At 60.9% G+C, this 19,215-nt stretch overlaps 1 protein-coding gene across 13 annotated transcripts in view; it reads right to left on the bottom strand.

The window, feature by feature from the left end:
- Positions 1-327: 327 nt before the first annotated feature.
- Positions 328-19,215, bottom strand: part of RAPGEF1 (Rap guanine nucleotide exchange factor 1) — a 136,521-nt gene continuing 117,633 nt past the window's right edge. For all 13 annotated transcript variants that reach the window (XM_027966247.3, XM_042248036.2, XM_027966252.3 and 10 more), the window contains 13 exons: positions 18,690-18,778; positions 14,876-14,984; positions 13,254-13,329; positions 10,390-10,474; positions 8,255-8,347; positions 7,233-7,418; positions 6,591-6,675; positions 6,363-6,457; positions 5,076-5,154; positions 4,896-4,997; positions 3,934-4,031; positions 2,787-2,915; positions 328-2,657 (listed from right to left, as the gene is read on the bottom strand). In XM_027966247.3, the coding sequence (XP_027822048.1) occupies positions 2,507-2,657; positions 2,787-2,915; positions 3,934-4,031; positions 4,896-4,997; positions 5,076-5,154; positions 6,363-6,457; positions 6,591-6,675; positions 7,233-7,418; positions 8,255-8,347; positions 10,390-10,474; positions 13,254-13,329; positions 14,876-14,984; positions 18,690-18,778 (1,377 nt within the window). In that variant the 3' untranslated portion in view covers positions 328-2,506. The remainder of the gene's footprint in view (positions 2,658-2,786; positions 2,916-3,933; positions 4,032-4,895; positions 4,998-5,075; positions 5,155-6,362; positions 6,458-6,590; positions 6,676-7,232; positions 7,419-8,254; positions 8,348-10,389; positions 10,475-13,253; positions 13,330-14,875; positions 14,985-18,689; positions 18,779-19,215) is intronic.

The following is a 19,215-nucleotide window of genomic DNA, read 5'->3' as shown; positions in this document are numbered from 1 at the left end:
ATTTCTTTACTGTCAAGCACCTCTCTCTTCTTTGTAGTGCTTCTCTGGGTTGTGGTATTTTACTTGTATGATTTTCACACTGAGAGGTTCTATGAGATAAAGCTGACTGCAGAGTGGTTGGTATGTGATACAGGCTAAGGAGTAACAGATACCATTCCAGGTGTAACTTGCTCAACACTCACAGACCTTGTAAGGTAGGGCTGTCCTTGCTGCCACTTCCAGGTGGAGAAACTGTGAACAGTGAGAAGGGACCACAGCGACGGGGACAGAAGGCCCCTCACCCCTCCTGCCCTCAGGGTGATCAAAGAAAGGAGACAGCTCAGATGGTTGCTTTGACACGCGGCATGCGGTGCACACACAGGCGGCCGCGGCTTTCATCTGTGTTTATTTTCCTTTCATATAAAAGTTACAGGTTTGAAATGTCCTTAGGAAGATGCCACGATCAGCCAGTTAGTCTAGTCGGGGATATATTACAATGTAATAACACTGGGAGGCAGTGGGGGGAAGCGCTGCTTAGAATCGGGGTTTAATTCGGACCTGGTGCATGCCTGCCTTCACCCTGACCCACACACACCCGCAGGGAACCGAATCCTCCCGAGGGTGTCTTTGTCATACAGGCTGGCTGGAACACCTGACTTGGCCCCTAAGCCAGACAAACCACACAGCCAGGCTGGCAGCGCCCAGAGCCAGGGAAGGGTCTCCAGGAGGTGGAGGTGGGGAACCCTGAGCCCAATAAGTTAAAACGCACACTGCACCTGCTCCCCTCATGCAGGGGGGCCACCTGGCCCACCTGCACGGCGTGCCCGGTCTGCTCTGAAGTGAGGGGTGGCAAAGCTCCCCCCGCCCCAGCTCACCACTGTGGGAACCACAGTCCACACGGTTCCTCGGCCCTGAGCCATGGAGGCCCGGCTCCGCACACGCGGCAGCATCAGCAGAGCTGGCCAGGCCAGGAGGGAGGTGGGAGGGAGGCTGAAATGAGAGGACTCAAAAAAGCGAGAACAAACCAAAACCCAACCCCACACACAGTACTGTTCATAAACAGCGACTCTACACACACACTCCTTAAATAATAAAGTGACGCGTTCCGCCCAAGGATCGCTGCTGAGGGGTCGTAGCTGACATTTCAGACTCCTCCCCTCTGTGTACAGGACAGATGGCTTCTCAGTAAAAACTGTTCAGAAGCCCACGAAGGACTCAGAGTGACAGGGCTGTTTCTTTAAATAGTCAACAGAGATTGCTTCCACTCTTTTCGTTCTGTTGAAACTGGGCTAAGCCTGGATCTAGCCTGCCGTTTGCCCGAGTCCCAAACCCAGGAACAGTGGGCACTCAGTGATGTGAAACTAATCAGGAGGGGGGTGGCCTGCCCGCACACCTAGGCCTGGCTGGCTCAGAGTCCGGTGGGCGCCTCTGTGTGGAGCCCCCACTGACCTTGCCTCGGATTGTCAGCCTCAGCAGCGAGAGTGGCTTAGGGGGAAGCGCAGGGTAAAAGAGCACCTGCCCCTGAAGACGCTGTGCCTGGCAGGTGGGTCTTTGCAGCCGGGACCCTGTCCTCCCATGGGAGAGCCGGCAGAAAGAGCCTCCCACACGGCAGAAAGGGCTGAAGAGCAGCCCATCTGGCCCCAGCAGGCTGGGGACAAGGCGGGAGGGGAGCCCGCAGGAGCTGGAGTTTAAGGCACACGGCAATCGACAGAGGCGGGGCCGCTGGCCCACCCTCCCCTCTCTGAAGGGACTCACCAACAGCGCCGCCCCGCTTAGCTGGAGTGATCTTTGTGGGGTCACGGCCTGCCTGCCCAGCTCCCGCAGTGCCCGGGTTAGGGGGTGAGGGCAGGGGGAGACGAAGGGGCAAAACAGGAGGACTGACATGGCTGCTGCTCAGGCCCGGTGAGGGCGGGCGGTACCGTGAGCAGAGCCCCAGCTCCGGGCTGCTGAGGGGGCCCCTGTCGTACCTTTCCAGGCCAGGTGAGCAGCACCCCCTCTTCCGCTGAAAAAGCAGCACGTGGGAAGTGAGAGGAGTCTGCCCGGTCTCCCCGCTCGCCTGCAGGTCCCGTCATCCAGTCACCGGCCAGGCAGCCCCAGCCCACGGGCCCCTGCCTTTGCGTCACAACAGCAGACTCAGACAGCGCCCCTGTCCCTCAGTCTGCTGACCGCGTGCTCTGCAGCTCCCGGGCTTGGGGAGGGGACACAGGCAGAGCGGAAGACGGCGTGAAAGGAGAACCCCAACCAAACCCACACCGCCGGGTCACGGCTCGGCCGTGAGAGCTGCCTGTGGCTCCGCCATGGCGGGGGTTCTGCTGCTGTGCAGGATGGAGCCGGCCACGCGCTCCGGACGCCTGTCTGGCACGGCAGGGGCCCGCCCGGGCCGCCACTGCCGCACCGGTCCGAGCCCCTCCAGCCTCGGAGCGGCCCTGCGCCTCCCGGGCCGCCACCGCCGCACAGGTCCGAGCCCCTCCAGCCTCGGAGCGGCCCTGCGCCTCCCGGGCGCTCTCCTCGCCCGCGGCAGCTGCCCCTAGGTCTTCTCTTCTCTGTCTGTCTTCCTCCTCGCGATGTTCCTGGGCTTGATTTTCAGAGAGAGTTCCCACAGGGCCTCCTCGGCCAGGTGGTCACTGAAGTCGTTGAAGAAGTTGATGATGTCGTCGTTTCTCCGGATGTCATAGTGCCTGGGGGAGGAGGGGGCGGCCATGAGGGCCACACAGCCCTGGGACCCCCACCGCCCCAGCGAACGCACGGGGCAGGCGTGCCCCCGCTGGCCCCCAGAGCTCGGGGCTCCCCGGGGCGGCCACACTCACGCCTGCTGGAAGCACCGCATGCTGTCCAGGATGTTGAACTGCTGCCAGCGTTTGGAGAAGTTCACCTTCCCGTCGATGTAGTCTGGGTTCCCCAGGTGGACGAAGGTGAGGTCCTGCAGGATGAGCCCCCTGGGAGACAGACAAGCTGGTGAGCACCCTGGGGGCGGCTCAGAAGGCAGCAGGTCTATGGGCTGGCGCTCCACGAGCGTGCCTGGGTGCTTGTGCTGCTTCTGGCAGGAACTCCTGACTCCCAGGCTCTGCGGCTCCGGAAAGGTGGGCTCAGGCCTGCCTGCTACATAGGGAGCCCCGCAACCCCTGTGCTGGCCCAGCAGAGCCACAGTCCACCACGTGCAAGTAACAGGGATGGGAGAACAGAACCCCCAAACTCGGTGGTGGGGGGGTGTCAATCCCCTGGGTTATCGGGCACGGTCACGTGCTTTCACACAGAGGGCGTGAAGCCACCTGACGAGGGGCGGGGCAGTTCCCCCAGCGGGGAAGGCACAGCCTGCAGCTGCCCACAGAGCTGGGGTGGGACGGAGGCAAGGAGGGGGCTGTGAGCTATAAGAGCCGCGTTTCTGAGGGTGCAGGCCTGAGGGACGTGCCCCTGGATACTCGGCCTCAGGTCACTGCGGAGTCTCCTGTCTGTCTCCTGGAAGTCCCCGCTGTCTGCTACCATACTAAGGAATCTGACGTGCACAAGAAACCCACTTAGCTCTGATTTTTCCTGCTGTTTCCCAAGCACACGTGCCATGGATTCTTTTTGGTGAAAACGCCTACCCTCGTCCCAGCCCACAGGGGCACCTGTCCAGGGCTGCCTCAGCCAGGTACTCCCAGGGTCCCTGGGGAAACTGGAGGGACCTCGGGCTGCTGTGAGGTGCAGCCAGGCCCGGGGCAGCTGAGCAGAGCACGGTGCCACAGGCCTGTTCACACGAGCACCCACACACGCTCAGGGACGGGGTGGAGGAGCAGCGGGACGGGGCGGGTGGGCAGAGCGAGCCCTTGCCACTGGACCCTCGCTCATCTCCACCGTCTAACAAGGAGCACGTTTTAAGTTAGGTACAAGCACAGCGCCCAGGTTGGAAACCTTTCCCCGCGGGTTTGTCCGTGGGGCAGCGAGCGAAGGGACCCCGAGGGAGGCTGTACTCACAGGTATGGGATGCAGGGCGGCTCCACCTCCGAGAGGGCAGCCCGGTAGGCGCGGAAGGACGACGAGCTGTCGATCAGCGTGCAATACTCAGCCAAGCCCTGGCGGGAGAAGGCACCATCCATGAGCATGGCGACAACGCCGAGCGCTGACCCAGAGCCAGGCCCCCCCCGCAGGCAGGCCAGGCCTGCTATGGACACAGGGCTGCTGCTTGGCTGTGCTCAGCGCCGCAGGCCGGGATGTGCTGCCCCCCCCCCCCCCCCCCCTCGAGCCTGCCTTCCCACCTCTCTACACTCAAGGCAGAGCCCACCGGGGAGGGCGGTGACCTCGCTGCTCTGCACGCTGGGCGGGCTGTGCCCCCTCACCTGTCACGTGCCTCTCACCTTGACGTGTCACCTCTTCCAGGAAGCCTTCCCTGCCTTCTCAGGCCCTCTTATGTGTTTCTGGAGCAGCTGGGGGGAATGTCCCACTTCTCCAGACACCACTGTTTCATAACTGTCCCTTTATATTGTCGGGAGACGACTCCCAGGGAGCCTGGCCAACACCTAGCCCTGTGGGCCTTGCCTCCCTTCCCCAGGAATAGCTCTCACGCCAGGATGAGGGTGCCCCAGGACTCCTGTGATGTGGCCACACTGGCCTCTGTCCCCTCTGATGGGAATTCCCCTCCCTTCCCAGGACGCGCCTACTCTGGTCTCAGGGTGACCAGCACCTCCTCGGGGCCTCCCGGATCCCAGGGTGGGCTGGGCCACTCAGTCACGTTTGCTCAGCAGCTCGTCCTTCTCCCGGGAGCACTCCACCCGACAGCAGGTCTAGCCTGGTCACGGGGCCCCCGCGCCTCACACGCCCGCCCGCAGCAGCCCCTGGGGAAGCGGGGCCTGGGCACAGCTCTGTGGGGCGGGCGACCCAGGCACTGCCTCCCGCGCCCACAGGGCCCAGTGACTGGAGACTAGGCAGCACCCACCCACCTCTGAGGTCTGCTTCTGCCACTCCAGCCTGCGGATGGGGGCCGAGTCCAGTGCCGAGAGGATGGCCAGGTAGGAGTTGAAGTTGTTCAGCTTCCGTAAGTGCTGCAGGGAGGGGGAGGCGGCTGTGAGGGAGGGCGCGGATGGGCGGGGGTCGCCTCTTTGGATGAGGCCCCAAGTTACCTTCATGATCTTGATGAACTTCAAGAGCAGCCGTTCCCTGTCTTGGGCCTTTTCCTGCAACATGATTATCGATCGGACCCTGCGCAGACCGAGGGGAGAAGGACACTGAGTGACTGGTCTCCCTCCGGGCCCCTGGCTGGTCCTCAGAGTTGGGCATGGGAGGTGGGTGCCTGCACCCACTGGCCACGAGCCTCTGCCAACCAGAGGGCCAGTGCTGAACTCCAGGATGGGGACCTCTGACCCCACGGATGTGGGCGTTCCTGGTTAGCCTGACCCCAAGCACCAGGGCAGCTGGAAACACCCTGTGACCGGCCTCAGGATCAGCTTGGCGGGGGGAGGGGGGAGGGCGCGGTTAATGGGCCACCGTGCAGGCCACGAGGGAGGCCACCTCTCAGAACCTCAGCTGCAGCCTAAGGCCAGGCTTGCAGGAGGACCTCACGGTGGCCTCGACCCGTGCCACCCAGAGGATGTGCCCCCGTTGGGGCACCGGCACTGAGTCTGCCTTGAGGAGCGTGGCTGACTCCTAGGTAGGACCTGGGGTGTGTCTGGAGCCCCCAGTGCCCAGAGAGGGGCAGCTGGTGGTGGCACTCAGGGCTGTGTGGACCAGAAACTGCCTGGGTCTCTGCGAGGCAGCTATACCAAGTGCGTACTGAGGAGCAAGAGGCTTCTAGGGGAACGGAGGGGAGCAGGCCGAGGGGGAGAGGCCGCACTTTCCCCAGCATGCTGTCTTCAGAGCGCTTGAAAAGTCCCAGACGCTCCCTGGTGCTGGCGATGGGCTGTGTGTGGGTCGGGACGAGCCTGCCTGGCCATCCTCTGTCGGGGCCGAGAGGCTGTGGGCACCCCGAGTCCCACTGTGGGTCCAGTGGCTCTGCTGCATTACATCGTAAACGCTCTGTGGCGTTTCACTCTGCTCTAAGAAGTTAAGGCTGAATAAAGGATTAACACAGCCACTCCTTCACTGTTCTTCAGGCAGTCAGCGTGCCGATCAGCCCTGGGGCCACAGGGCCGTGAGCAGTGCAGGGTGGCAAAGCTAAGACAATCCCCTGCCGCCATGGATGGCAGACATTGCTAATCAGTCCTGGCCGAGTCCTCAACTGGTCCCCAGGGGGCCCTTCTCGATGTGCAGAACACGCTCTGTCCTGCCCTGCCTCTGGGTCACAGTGAATGCTCACAGGTCTCCAGAAGGAGTGGGGAGGGATGAAAGGGCAGCCCTTTCCCCCTAGCCACAGGCGCTCTGCAAAGGCACCACGGGCCCGGCAGGAGGGTCTGCGCCGAGGCCCGTCTCACCAGTAGGACATGTTGTTGAAGTGCTCCGTGAACTGGGTCAGGTTCGGGCTTTTCTCCTCGTTCTGCTCTTTGGCCCAAAGCAAAACCTCAGGAATCTGGAAAAGCAGAGGGACCAGGTAGAACCCGGGCCCTCCGGCTCTGCTGGGAGCGGCGGCTCGTCTCACTTGGGGACGAGCAGCGGCGCTCAGCTGGGCCAGGGACGCCCCCCACCCCCCGGAACGGCTGTACCTCTATTTTATAAAAGAGCTCGGCGTCTAGCAGAGTCAGCTGCTCGGCTATTTCATGGCTGTGGAAGTCGTGCAAGGTCCCAGGCCTGGAAGACAGAGGCACTAGATGAGTGGTCTGGACGGCACGGTGGGGGCCTCCCTGCAGGCCTCAGGAACTCGACCTGTTCCACAGCCACACAGAGACCGAGACGCTGCCGAGGAGGTGACCCACCAGCAGACCCCCACGGTGCGGGGGAGGGGTGGGCGGCAGGCTGGAACCTGTACAGATTCTCAGAATGGTCAGGGTGGCACGGGGGCTTTTGAGAATTACTGGTAACAGTTGCTGTATTAGCACCAGAAAGAACTCGGTGCTGCCCACAGCCTGAAAGGCACTCCTGCCCCCAGTCCTGGGACACCCACACATGCCCTACCACCCCACTTCCTGTTAAAATGGGATGGCCCACACATCACCACCCTGGAAAAGACGCCCAGCCTGGGGGACCCCCGTGGCTGGCCCTGAGGCACCCTGTCACAGGCCCGGTCAGAACTGCACGTGGGGCCATGGGGCCGGGAAAGGGGGGCGCTGAGTGAAACGGGAGCGGTGGCTGCTAGCACCTCTCCGCTGGGGGCGCCCAGAGCAGCCGGGCACACCGTGGGGGCCCACCTGGCTGCCACGCCCCGGGCCGCCAGGGGCTGGTCAGAGTTGGTGCACCGGAGCAGCTTCTTCTGGTCGACCTTGTCCAGAATGTTCTTGCGGAGCACGCGCGCCAGGCTGAGCTCCCCGCTGCGCACCAGGCGGAAGACCAGCTCCATCAGCAGCTTCAGGATCTCTTCCGTCAGCTCCACCAGGCTAGAGCCCCAAGGGCCACGCGGGGCGGCGCAGGAGGCAAACATAAGGAGAGGGCTGCTGGCACCAGTCCTGAAGCCCCCAAGACCCCGAGGGCCGCGGGACACCCCGCAGCAGAGCTAGGAAACTGCTGGTGGGAAGGGAGCAACAGAGGGTCTCGGGGTGGCTGCCTGTACCCTGCACCCTGCCGGCAGAGCCCCCATGGTGGCAGGTAACTGCCGTCCTCTCGGGGGATGCTCAGAGGCACTGGACAAGCATGAGGGGCCATGCTGGGCCTGGGCTTGGAGACAAACGCTGCCCCAGAGGAGCTCCAGGCCCCATGAGGGTGATAGGTCAGGAAGCCGTCTGGGCTCTGCAGACCGGACCCCCCCCCACCCCAGGACCCCCCTGTGCTTCCTCCTCACACAGTGTGTCCCAGCCCCACCACGCGGTCACTGAGGTGACTCCCCAGCAGGTCACCTTCCTGAGGGCAGGGCTGGGGGTGCTCTCTGGACCCAGGAAAGGAACCTTGTGCTCTGTGATTGTTAAACGAAGGGAAATGGCCAAGCGCCACTCAGTGGAGCAGGGACAGCTGCGGAGGGCGGGAGAAGGCCCCCCACAACGCTGGTGGCCGAGGGCACTGCCCCCACGAGGAAGTCAGGGCCGACTAGGTCTGAGGGGCCAGGTCATCCTCCCGGGGCTCGTGCTGAAGCTGGCAGGAGCGAGCCATCCGGGACCCTAGGCGGGGCGGTGGGCAGGTGAGCCAGGAGACGCAGGCAGAAACGTGATGGGAGGCTCAGGTCTCTGGGGAAGCCTACACCCCGACACCCGCGGCCTGCCCTCCTGCAAACAAGACTCACCAGAGTTCGTCCACCACCCGCACCAGCACGAAGAATGTGTTCTTGCTCACACGCTTCTTGAATGTGTCGGCAAATGGAGAGAACTTCTCGTACTTGGAGCCTGAGTTAAAGAAACAGCTGTCCTCGCGGGCAGGGGTGGGGACGTGAGGGGAGGGCCGCCCTACTCTGGACCCCTTCCTGAGCGAACCCTGGGAACATAGGGAGGGCAGAGGCCTGTGTGGGGCGGCAGGCCTGCGACGGGGGTCAGCCCACACCTATTTGACCCTGAGGACTGCTCTTGACCACCAGCCTCTCCTGCCTGCAGAGCCGTCCCTTGCATGCCCAGGCCTGCCTCTCTGCCCGGGTGGACCCAAGGTCCATGTGACGCATTGACACGTGGCGCCTCCTGGGCTCAGGCAGAGGAAAGCAGTTCCCTGGGGGAGGTGCACAGCCCGGCGGGGCAGGTCACTCTGTCGTCCATCCCCAGGCCTTTCCCCAGCTCCGGAGACCCATTGCCCTGGGGCGTCAAGGCTTCTCACTGCCTTCCTGGGTTCGCTGTCTCCGGGCCCTTCTCGGCTCCCTCCCACCTGCTCTCTGGAAATGCGCTCGGGAGGGAGTCACAGACCAGGGGCCGTGCCGGTGCCTGCCATGCCAGGGCTCACCAGCCAGCTGCGCCCAGGGTCTTGGTGCTGTGACTTGTCCACTGAGACGCCTGAAGTGGCCATGCAGCGTATATGCTGAGAAGCCGGGTCTGGGAGGCCTGGGCATGGGTGCATTCCCTCCACACTGCCATACGGGTCCCATGACCCTCTCTGAACCTCGCTTTCCCTAATTAGACACGGTGTGAAATAGTATCAGGGCACTGCCTTACAGTGACAGTAAGCACATAAAACACTATCAGGGCCGAGGGAGGTCACCCGTGCAGCGCTCTGCACAACAGCCGACACCAGGGGGGTCTCAGCAGGTGTGAGTCACTCTCATCACTGAGCCAGGACTGCGGCCACTGCAGGTGTGAGGCTGGAGGGCAGGAAGTCTGTGCATGGGCCGTCCAGTTCTGAGGGCCCGGGGCCCCGAGGTGGGTCACAGAGGAGACGGAGGCCGGGTGGGGGATGCCTGGGCACGGGAGGGCGGGGAGAGCTGAAAGGACTCAGGCCTGCCCGCCCAGGGCTGGGCTGTCCAGCAGGTGGCAGCCATGGGCTGTGATGCAGGACGAGGCCAGGAGGGGACCCACTCCTGGGATAGGAGTTGCAGGTCAGCCTCAGCAGGAGGGGCAAGACTGCATCTGAGAAAGAGATAACCGAGCAGGTCCCTGGTGGCCTCGGGTCTTCCTTGGCCACTGCTGGGGGCGTCATCTCTGAAAGAGTGAGCCCCGCGGGGTGGGCACTGGCTGCGGCGTGGACGCCGAGCTTCTGTCCACTGCTGGGCCTGCTGGCAGGTGGAGAGACTGGACCTGCCCTGGGGTTGTTCCCTGGAGTCCTAGTGCCCTTGTGGAAAGACTGGACCTGCCCCGGGGTTGTTCCCTGGAGTCCTAGTGCCCTTGTGGAGAGACTGGACCTGCCCTGGGGTTGTTCCCTGGAGTCCTAATGCCCTTGTGGAGAGACTGGACCTGCCCCGGGGTTGTTCCCTGGAGTCCTAATGCTCTCGCGTCCCGTGCACGTTGTACCTGTCACGCCCGGAGCTCAGTGACCTGGACCCGCCGGGGCCCACACACTCCCTCCCTCAGGGTGCATCGTGCTCAGTCATGTCCGACTGTGTGACCCCACGGACTGCAGCCCTCCAGGCTCCTCTGTCCATGGGATTCTCCAGGCCAGAACACTGGAGTGGGTTGCCATTCCCTTCTCCAGGGGATCTTCCGGACCCAGGGGTAGAACCCGTGTTTCCTGCATTGGCAGGTGGGTTCTTTACCGCTAGCACCACCTGGGAAACCCCTCAGGGTCTATCAGGTCCTTCTGGCTCAGAATCACCCAGTGATCACAATGGCCACCAGGCAGCACCCTCTGTTCCAAGCACATCACGTAACGTCACTTGGCCCTCTCAAGACAGAATGAAGCTCAAAGGAGCCTGGCCTGAGGCCCCAAGACGGGACATGCAGAGCTGGGCTGGGCACTGCGCCCCCTGTGGAGGGCTCTGTGAAGGAGGTGGGCGCGCGAGGATATCTGTACTGCAGCTTCTTGATGAGCTCCTCGGGCGTGATGAAGGTCCTGTAGGTGGTCAGGAAGGCCTCGCAGTACAACACCAGATCTGGAGGGAGGAATGAGGAGCGGGTCAGCTGGCCTGCTGCTGGTGTGGGCGCCGACCGGCAGCACGCCTGCTACAAGACGTGCTCCCCTCTGACCGGACGCCGAGGGCCTCTCGTTTGCCCAAAGACTTGGTGATTCGAGTCTTAACCATCACGGGCAGAGAACACAATTCAGACCTGTCAGCAGGGTTCCAGAGCTCAGTGACAGGTAACGCTGAGGGGTGGAAGGGCCCAGGAGTCTCCCCACAGTGAGAGGCTGAGGCAAAGGCCTGGGGCTCTGCCTGGCACCCCGCTGGACACTCCCAGGTGCAGGCTCTGGTGCCAGGGGAGGGAGGGGCCCACTAGGAGGAGCTTGGCCCGGCGGCCAGGTGGGACTTGGGCTGGCTGCTCCCACCCAACACCTCTCCTTCCCTAAAGTTTAGAGGGGCTGGTTCTCATCGGGGATTTCCAGACTTTCCAGATTCACAACAGCCCCTTTATTCACAGCTGTGACACACCCTAACTAGGCAGTCTCTGACACTGAGGAAAAAATCGGGGAGTTTTAAATGAAGGTCCCTCCTGGAGACAAAGGACCTGGTCAAGCTGGTGAACTTCAGGTTATCCTGTGTTGGAGCTAAGGTTTGAGTCCGGATTTGGCTCCCAAGTCTGTGGTCCTCCCCATGAGGCTATGGCCCTCCCCGTGAGGCTGACCTGTAATCCTCCCCATGAAGCTATGGCCTTCCCTGTGAGGCTCACCTGCGGTCCTCCCCAGGAGGCTGATCGGCGGTCCTCCCTGTGAGGCTGAGTGTGTACTTGCTGGACACAGACCACTGTCTACTGTCTTCTCTCATCCCTCCCCCAACTCGCGGGGGGGAGGCCCCAAGGACCCCTTCTCCAGCTGAGCAGCCCCACCTGGTCAAGCCTTGGCTCCTGTCCCCTGCCCTCCCTGATCACCCCCAGGACGAGGGGAGAAGCGCCCCCTGCACCCATGTCTGGGGCATGCTAGGGAGGCCCGGTCAGTGGAGCAGTGACCTGAGGGGGGCTCAGGGCGGGGGCCACAGTGGGGTCAGTGGCACTGGGCTTGGGCTCCCTCCTGGGCTCCAAGCACAACAACCCCCGCCGACACTACCCAACTCCTGTTAAGACTGGGCTTCTGTTCAGAGAGGGATGAGGAAGCAGAGGTGGGCCGAGCACCAGCCAAGAACTCCTTCTGAAAGCAGGGGTCTGCGGCTGCGCCGAGCCCGGGACCTCCAGCTGGCCCCTGCCTGAGGAGTTTGCCACGGCCCAGGGCCGTTAACTCAGCGTCCACACCGGGGACAAATGCCTGGAGCCTCAAAACCCCTCCAAGGAGAAGAGTGCACGAAGCCCCCGGGGGCGGCAGGGCCGCCTCCCCAGGCCGAGTCAGCACCGGCTGGAAGGTCTCGCGCCGCCCTGCCCGCCGGGCTCCCTCTGGCCTGGGCCGCAGCCCCTGGCACGGGCTGCAGCCCCTGGCACCTGGCAGGTCAGCAGCTTCCTGCTAAAAGCCGAGGTCTGAAGCTGGCCCCTGTCCAGCCTCTCTCTGCAGGCTGGGGTGGAGCTCTGGCTGGTGCAGCAGGCGTGGGGGAGGGGGCACTGCAGGGGCTGTCCCGGGGATGCAGAGACCCCCCCCCCCCAAGCACTTCCTATGTGCCAGGCGTGTTTCATCTCAGCTCATGCAACCTTCGCACCCACAGGGCGCCTAACTGCTTCACGAAGCCGAGTCAGCTGAGGTGGGGCAGGGGCTAGCGGCTGCCTGCCAGGGTTCAAACCCAGGGTCTCCAGGACTGTGCAGTGCTCGGGTCAGAAAAAACCCGCAGGGGAACAGCGTGGCTGCAGAGAGTCTGCGGGAGCCATTTCTTCTTTTTCTCTATTTTTCAAATTTTCAGCAGTGCAAACAATTACTGTGGTACTGATTTCCTAATTTAAAATTTTCCATCTGGGCGACATACTTGGGGAAACCTGCTGTCAAGACGTGAGGACCAGGTCGAGTACAGACATGAAATTGGGGGGTTAGGGTTTCAAGACCGAGGTTTTTAAATTCCTCCACTCCCTACTTTAACACTGCTGTTCCGTCATCTTTCTGACAATTTAAAAAACATAAAAAGGAAATGGATGTGGGGGGAGGAGGGCCTAGCTGTGGGCCTGTGTGCATGGCCCCTCCTGCCCGACCAAGGTCATGGGCACTGGCCTCACAGCCGCGCCCCCCCCCCCCAACACACAACCTGGAAAGACTGAGCCTTCGCCAGCAGACAGACAGGGCCTGCTTCTCCAGCCCTCCCAAAGGACCAGGGCGGGAATGGGGTGTCTCTGTGCTGAGGGCGGGGAGCCCCGCTCGGTGCCGGGACCGCTGCAGTGGGACTGGACAGGGTGTCTGCCCACAAAGCCCCCAGAGGAAAAGAGATGCAGCCCAGTGCGGCCGCCAGGGCCAAACATCAGGAAAATTAGAACACGCTCCCCGTCCGTCAGCATGGCTTCATGGCAGGCGTGTTGTTGCTCAGGCCCTGTCTGTGCAGTGCCCGCAGGTGCTGAGCTCTGCCCTGGAAACTCGCCCCCTGACAAGGCCGGGGGCCCACTACCTGCACACAAAGCACCCACTCAGAAAGAGCTGGGGCATACAGGCGCTGGCTTTGCATGCGGGTCACCTGTCCCCCAGTGGCATTCACTACAGGACCGCAGCTCCGACCCGCTCAGTGCTGGAGGAGCGGGGAGGGGAGGGGGCAGAGCCGTGGCTTAGCGGGACCCCTCGCCCCCACCATCGGCGAGCTCTGCACGGGGCAGCCGTACCTTTCCTGTCCGTTTCCGTGGCGTGGACGAGGAGGATGTCACCTGACCCTCCACGGACGTCTGGCCCGTCGTCGCCCTGCAGGAGCACAGCAGAGGAGGGCGTGGGGCAGAGTACAGCCGTGAGTCGGTTTAGGGACGAGCTGACAAATCCCTCAGGTCCTCGCGGCACCCCCATGCTCTGGGAGCGGCCCAGCCTAGCTGCAGAGGCCGGGGTGCTCATCTGACCCGCACGCTCCACAGACGGCACCGGGCACTGAGGACACTGCTGGGTCGGGGACCTGGCTCCCAACGGGTCTCCAGCCCATGGGTCAGAGAGGGGAGGAGAGGGCAGGGGAGCCCATGGGGAGGCAGCCAGGACCAGAGGGTGCGGGACGAGGGTCCAGATGGCAGGCTGCTTCCGCGAGAGCTGCAGCAAGCTGCTGAACCCACACCTGCTCTCTGGGGGAGGGACATACGTTCTTCCTGGGAGCCCTTAGAGGAGTGAGATATGTCACAAAGATGCTGAGTTATAGCCAGTGTGGCTTATACTGACCGCAGCCTGTCTATTAAGGGAAAAGTCTTGTTTTCCTAAGAGCAAATGGAGGCGTTCACCCATAAACCTGGTCTGGAGCCAAGAAAGAGCTGTCACAGGACCAGGAGGCCCAGGCTGCGCCCTGTAATTCTGAAGGAGACTGCCCGGTGCGCGCCTCCGCGTGTCTCCAGCACTCACTCTCAGAGCCGCGGCTTCCTCTCTAGGGCAGGCTTTAACCCTGGAGCCCAGAGTCCCAGGAGCATCCTGGATACCTAGCTAAGGCAGGGCAGCGACGCCCAGGACCTGCTTTTTCTGAAGAAACTTCTGGCAAGAGTCACATCATTCTCTCCGAAGAGGAGCCAGCCCCCGCCTTTTGGTTCCTCCGGGCCATGACTGGGCCATGTCTGTCATGTAGAACACGTGTGTAGAACATGGCTACCTCCTCGGGGAGGGGTCAAGGCTGTCACTGGGCGCTGCTCCCCCAAGTCCCCAGGGTTGCTGGGCAGCAGGGAGAGGAAGGCCCTCTCAGCTCAGCTCCTCGGGCGGTGATGGCTTTGGGCGCCATGTTCACCAGTAAGGCTCTTCTGATAAGACACGGGCTGAAGGCAGCCGTGTGGCCAGGCCTGAAATCCCTTCATTGGTGTGCGCCTCCCCCAGAGAGAGAATGTGGACGGTTCTGTCACTAACAACATGGAAACACCCTGCACTAAGGAAGGCCCAGCACACAGGGCTCCGAGCCAAGCACCCACGTGGGCTTCGTTCTCACCACAGCCTCCAGAGTCCTGTCATCTGGGGCTTATGGAGGACAGGCCACTTGCCCAAGCTCACTCTCCAAGTGTTGGAGCAGGGGACAGCACACTTCCTCCAGGCAGTTGCCCATGTGCCCAGAGTCCTGGAGCACCTGCAGTGGCCCAGGCATGGGGCCAGGACAAGAGGGTGCAGAGGGGGCCCTGCAGAGGGTGCAAGAGGGTGCCCCCCAGGACAAGAGGGCCACCGGAGGTCAGCACTTGGCTGTGGCCTTTCTGTGTGGGTCACTTCCAGGTTCCCTTCTCCACACCCCTTCACCCTCTCTCTGGGCCAAGACGCTGCACGTACAGCCTGAGAGACCCACCTCTTGCTTGAGTGTCAGCCTCGCCATGATCTCGTTGTGGTCGATGAGGGACAGCTCATCCACCTCCTCCTCCGACTGAGCCTCTAGAGCGTCTGGTGACTTCCGGGCCCTGGAAAGAGGTGTGGTTTGTGTTGTGCCAACAGGCCTGGGGCTCTCCGTGCCTGCGGCCAAGGCCACGTGACGCCGTGCGTGGGGCCTGGGTGGCACTGATGCTCCCTGACCGAGCCTTCCCCGGACTGCAGCTCCATGTAAAGGCCAGACCCGCTGCCACCCCGCCACAGGAGGCCGGGGGCGGCTGGACGCTGGGATGCAGACTGGGTTTCTAACTGCTCCTGATGAGCTGTGTGACCTCAGGACAGCCCCTGCTCTCTGGGTGCTCCATTGGTTAAGTGGAGGGGATTAAGCACACAGATCAAGAAGGTGCCACTGAGAGCTTTGATGAAGTCACAGTCTCAGTCATCTGCGTCAAGGCCCACTGCATGGACAGTCAGTACTCCAGGAGAGGACGACACAGGGCCAGCGGGGCAGGGGACGGGCCAGCGGGGCAGGGGACGGGCCAGCGGGGCAGAGGACGGGCCAGCACCCATCTCAGTGCCATTCCAGGTCTTTGCCCGGGGCTACTTCTCTGGGGGACTGAAAAGGAGCGGGAACCAGGCCCTTGTCCTTGGAGTGCTGGTGGGGACAAGGGCCAAGATGGCCTGTGGGCAGGACGGGCAAGCTAGGACTGAAGCACTGAGCAGGAGTTTGGGGAGGGGAGAACCCCCAGAGGAAGCACATGGGGAGTGGATGGGGACGCAGCAAGCAGATGGCCGCGGGGTCTGTAGGCACCTTGCTTTTCCCCCAGCATTTTCTCCGGGATCCCCATCATTCTCATGAAGGACCTCATGAGCCACTGACTGGCCTTATGGTCAGAGGCCTCATTTTTAATCCTTAGTATCTAAGACATAAAATCTGACCACCTGGAGGGGCCAAGCAAAACCACGCTCAGGCCTGTCCTCTGGCCTTCACGGAAAGAGGACAGCGTCGCAAGAACAGTTTCCAGCCCGACAACATGTTCATCCCTCTGCTTCTCGTACAAGGGCCGCCTGAACTCTGAAAAATGGCATCCCACCCCACCCTCTACTTGGCAGTGGAGCTGCCGAGCTGCTGTTGCTTGGCAAGACACCTCTGCCGCTGGGTGTTGGAGTAGAACACTCACCACCCCTTAACACTCGGGGAGACCTGAGCGCCACGTCACATAGACGGACCCCACGGGCACGACTCAGGAGCAGCCAGAGCAGGCTGGGTGGGCAGCCCTTGTCAATGGGCCCCTGGGGAAAGCTTTCCACTTTTTCCCGTCTCTTGCTGTTTTCACCATATCTTTAACTATTTATGTTTAGGCTTGACAAAAACAATGCATATTGCTTAGCTCTGCACCTAGGACCCCCAGCCAAACCTTAGCCAAAAGAGGAAGGAAAAATTGAATGTGTGGAACATCTCACAAAGAAGGGGATGTCAGCATGAAGTCACAGGGGGCAGAGCTGGTTGGCGGGTCCTGCAATTACCCTTTCTACGTGCAGGTTGGAGAGTTGCTACGCATCTCCACACCTGGTCAGGCTTGACTCGGGCCAACGCTGAGAATGTCACCAAAGATTACAGAGACATACGGCCAAATGCAGACATGAATCCTGACTGACCTGGTTCCAAAAAATCGGTCTTATGAGACACATGCTGTCTAGGTCTCTCACAGCTTTTCTCTCAAGGAGCAAGGGTATTTTTAATTTCATGGCTGCGGTCACTGTCTGCAGTGATTTTGGAGCCTGGGAAGATAAAATCTGCTGCTGCTTCTGCTTTCCTCCTGTCTATTTGCCATGAAGTGATGGGACCAGATGCCACGATCTTAGTTTTTCTAATGTTGAGTTTCAAGCCAGCTTTTCACTCTCTTCTTTCACCCTCATCAGGAGGATCTTTACTTCCTCTTCACTTTCTATCATTTGTATATCAGAAGGAATTTATTATTACTCTTCTTGGGTGTGATAGTCATACTGTAGTCAGGTTGGCACTTTTGAGGCAGGCTGAAATATTTAGGGACTGAGGGTCATGTTCATAACAGCTTCGAATATACACGACATACAACATACACACTACCTCTAGAAACTCACAATAAAAAGGTTGTGGGTAGGAACCTTTTACACTCCTTCATTACACTTGAATTCGTAAGAGGCGGAGGAGAGGTTGGCTTAGGATTTGAAGAAGAAAACACTGTTGGGGTAGTTGTAAGGTGAACAGTACATGTGCAGATACTCAAGAAGCAGTGGCCGTCTGTGGGCTGGCATGAAGGCCTTTGAGGGGTGGGATTCTGTTACGTCAGTAAGCACAGAAACAACGCTGATTTCATCACACATCAAACCTCACCATCAGAGCTCGTGGGGGACCGGGTACATTTTCCATGGGCAGCACTACTTTGAAAGGCATCTTTTCTTCGGAGCAGCAGATCTCAACAGTGGGCTTCAAATACTCAACAGACCATGCTGTGGACAGATGTTCTGTCACCCAGGCCTTGCTGGTCCATGTACAGAGCGCAGGCAGAATAGAGTGAGCCCCACTCTTAAGGGCCCTGGGATTTTCAGATGGTGAATGAGCACTGGCTTCAGCTTCAAGCCACCAGCTGTGTTAGCCCCCAACAAGAGAGTCAGTCTGTCCTTTGAAGTTTTGAAGCCAGGCATTGACTTCTCCTCTCTGGCTATGAAGGGCCTGGATGGCATCTTCTTCCAGTGGAGGCTGTTCCCTCTACACTGAACATCTGCTGTCTCGTGTAGCCACCTCCATGAGTGATCTGAGCTGGGTCTTCTCGATGACTTGCTGCAGCTCCTACATCAGCATTTCCTGCTTCACCTGCACTTACATGTTATGCGACGGCTTCTCTCCCGAACCCTCATGAGCCCCTCCTGCCAGGTTCACAGTTTTCTTCTGCAGCCTCCTCACCTCACTCAGCCTTCACAGAATTGGAGAGATTAGGGTCTTGCTCTGGATGAGGCTTAAGGGAGTGCTGGGCTGGTTTGTTTGTTCTTCTATCCAGACCACCCAAACAGTCTCCGTACCAGCAGGAAGGCTGTTTCTCTGTCTTACCATTCGTGTGATCTCTGGAGCAGCCCTTTTAATGTCTTTCAAGGACTTTCTTTGCCTTCACAACATGCCTGACTGTTTGGTTGGTGCAAGAGGCCTAGCTCTAGGCCTGTCGCGGCTTTCAAACCGCCTTCCTCGCTGAACCCCATCATTTCTAGCTTTCTATTTAAAGTGACACAGGAGTGATTCTTCCTTTCACTTGAACACTTAGGGGCCAATGTGGGGTTATTAACCAGCCTCACTTCGCTACTGTGCGTCTGGGAACAGGGAGGCCTGAGAGGGAGGGAGATCGGGGCGGGTGCGGGGGACAGCTACCTGCAGAGTGTGGAGCAGTCCGAATGCACACCGTGTTTATTGATTCAGTCTGCCATCTTACATGGGCACAGTCTGTGATGCCCCAAAGCAATTACCATAGTAACCTCAAACATCACAGACTGTCATAATGAATACAGTAATAGTGAGAAAGTTTGAAATCCTGGGAGAATTAGCAAACTGTGATGCAAACACTAAGCCAGCAGATGCTGTTAGACGGTGTCCACAGACTGGCTTGATGCAGGGCTGCTTACAAACTTTCTATTTGTAAAAAGCACAGCATTTGCACAGCCCAGGTGTGAACCCAAAGCCCCGCAGGCCTTGCGGGTGGGGCAGTGGTCACCAGACGGCTGACACGCTGTTCTCAGGGTGCCTGCCCCATGAGGGGCTTTCCTACCTGTCTCCACCGTCCCTGCCCTCCTTCCCAGGCACACAGCCAGCCGACATGGCATCTCTGGAGTGTCCGTCCTTTGCTGCGGGTGACTCCTGGAAAGAGAAGGCAGAGCTGGGTGTGTGACAGCTGCCCCTACTGGGCCGCTCTCCGCAGAGCACCTGCCTGCGTGCGGCTTCGGAGCGCGAGTTCCCAGGGAGCAGCCTGAGACATAAACGTGTCCACTGTGACCGGCACACAGGAAGCACGGCCTCTTCCGAGTAGTACCCGGCCTTCAGGGAGAGTGAAGGCTCCGCTACTCACAGCCTCCGTCAGCTGCCGGCCTAGACAGAGCCATCCCGTCACCTCCCGGCAGAAAGGGCTGCCCCGGGGGCTACCTACCACGCAGCCAAGCTCAGCCAGTGCATGCCCTTCCCCTGTGGCGCTGACCAACACCCTACCTGCTGGCGGGCATCCCCGTGCCCGGGCACACGGAGAAAGAGAGGCTGCCCCCGCCCCCAGTGCTGAAAGCTGCAGCCCTACCCGCTGTGCC

Source organism: Ovis aries, chromosome 3 (assembly GCF_016772045.2).
Source record: "Ovis aries strain OAR_USU_Benz2616 breed Rambouillet chromosome 3, ARS-UI_Ramb_v3.0, whole genome shotgun sequence".
Classification (NCBI taxonomy): Eukaryota; Metazoa; Chordata; class Mammalia; order Artiodactyla; family Bovidae; genus Ovis; species Ovis aries.
The sequence above is the reverse complement of the archived record's forward strand: the minus strand, read 5'-3'. Positions and strand labels throughout refer to the sequence as shown.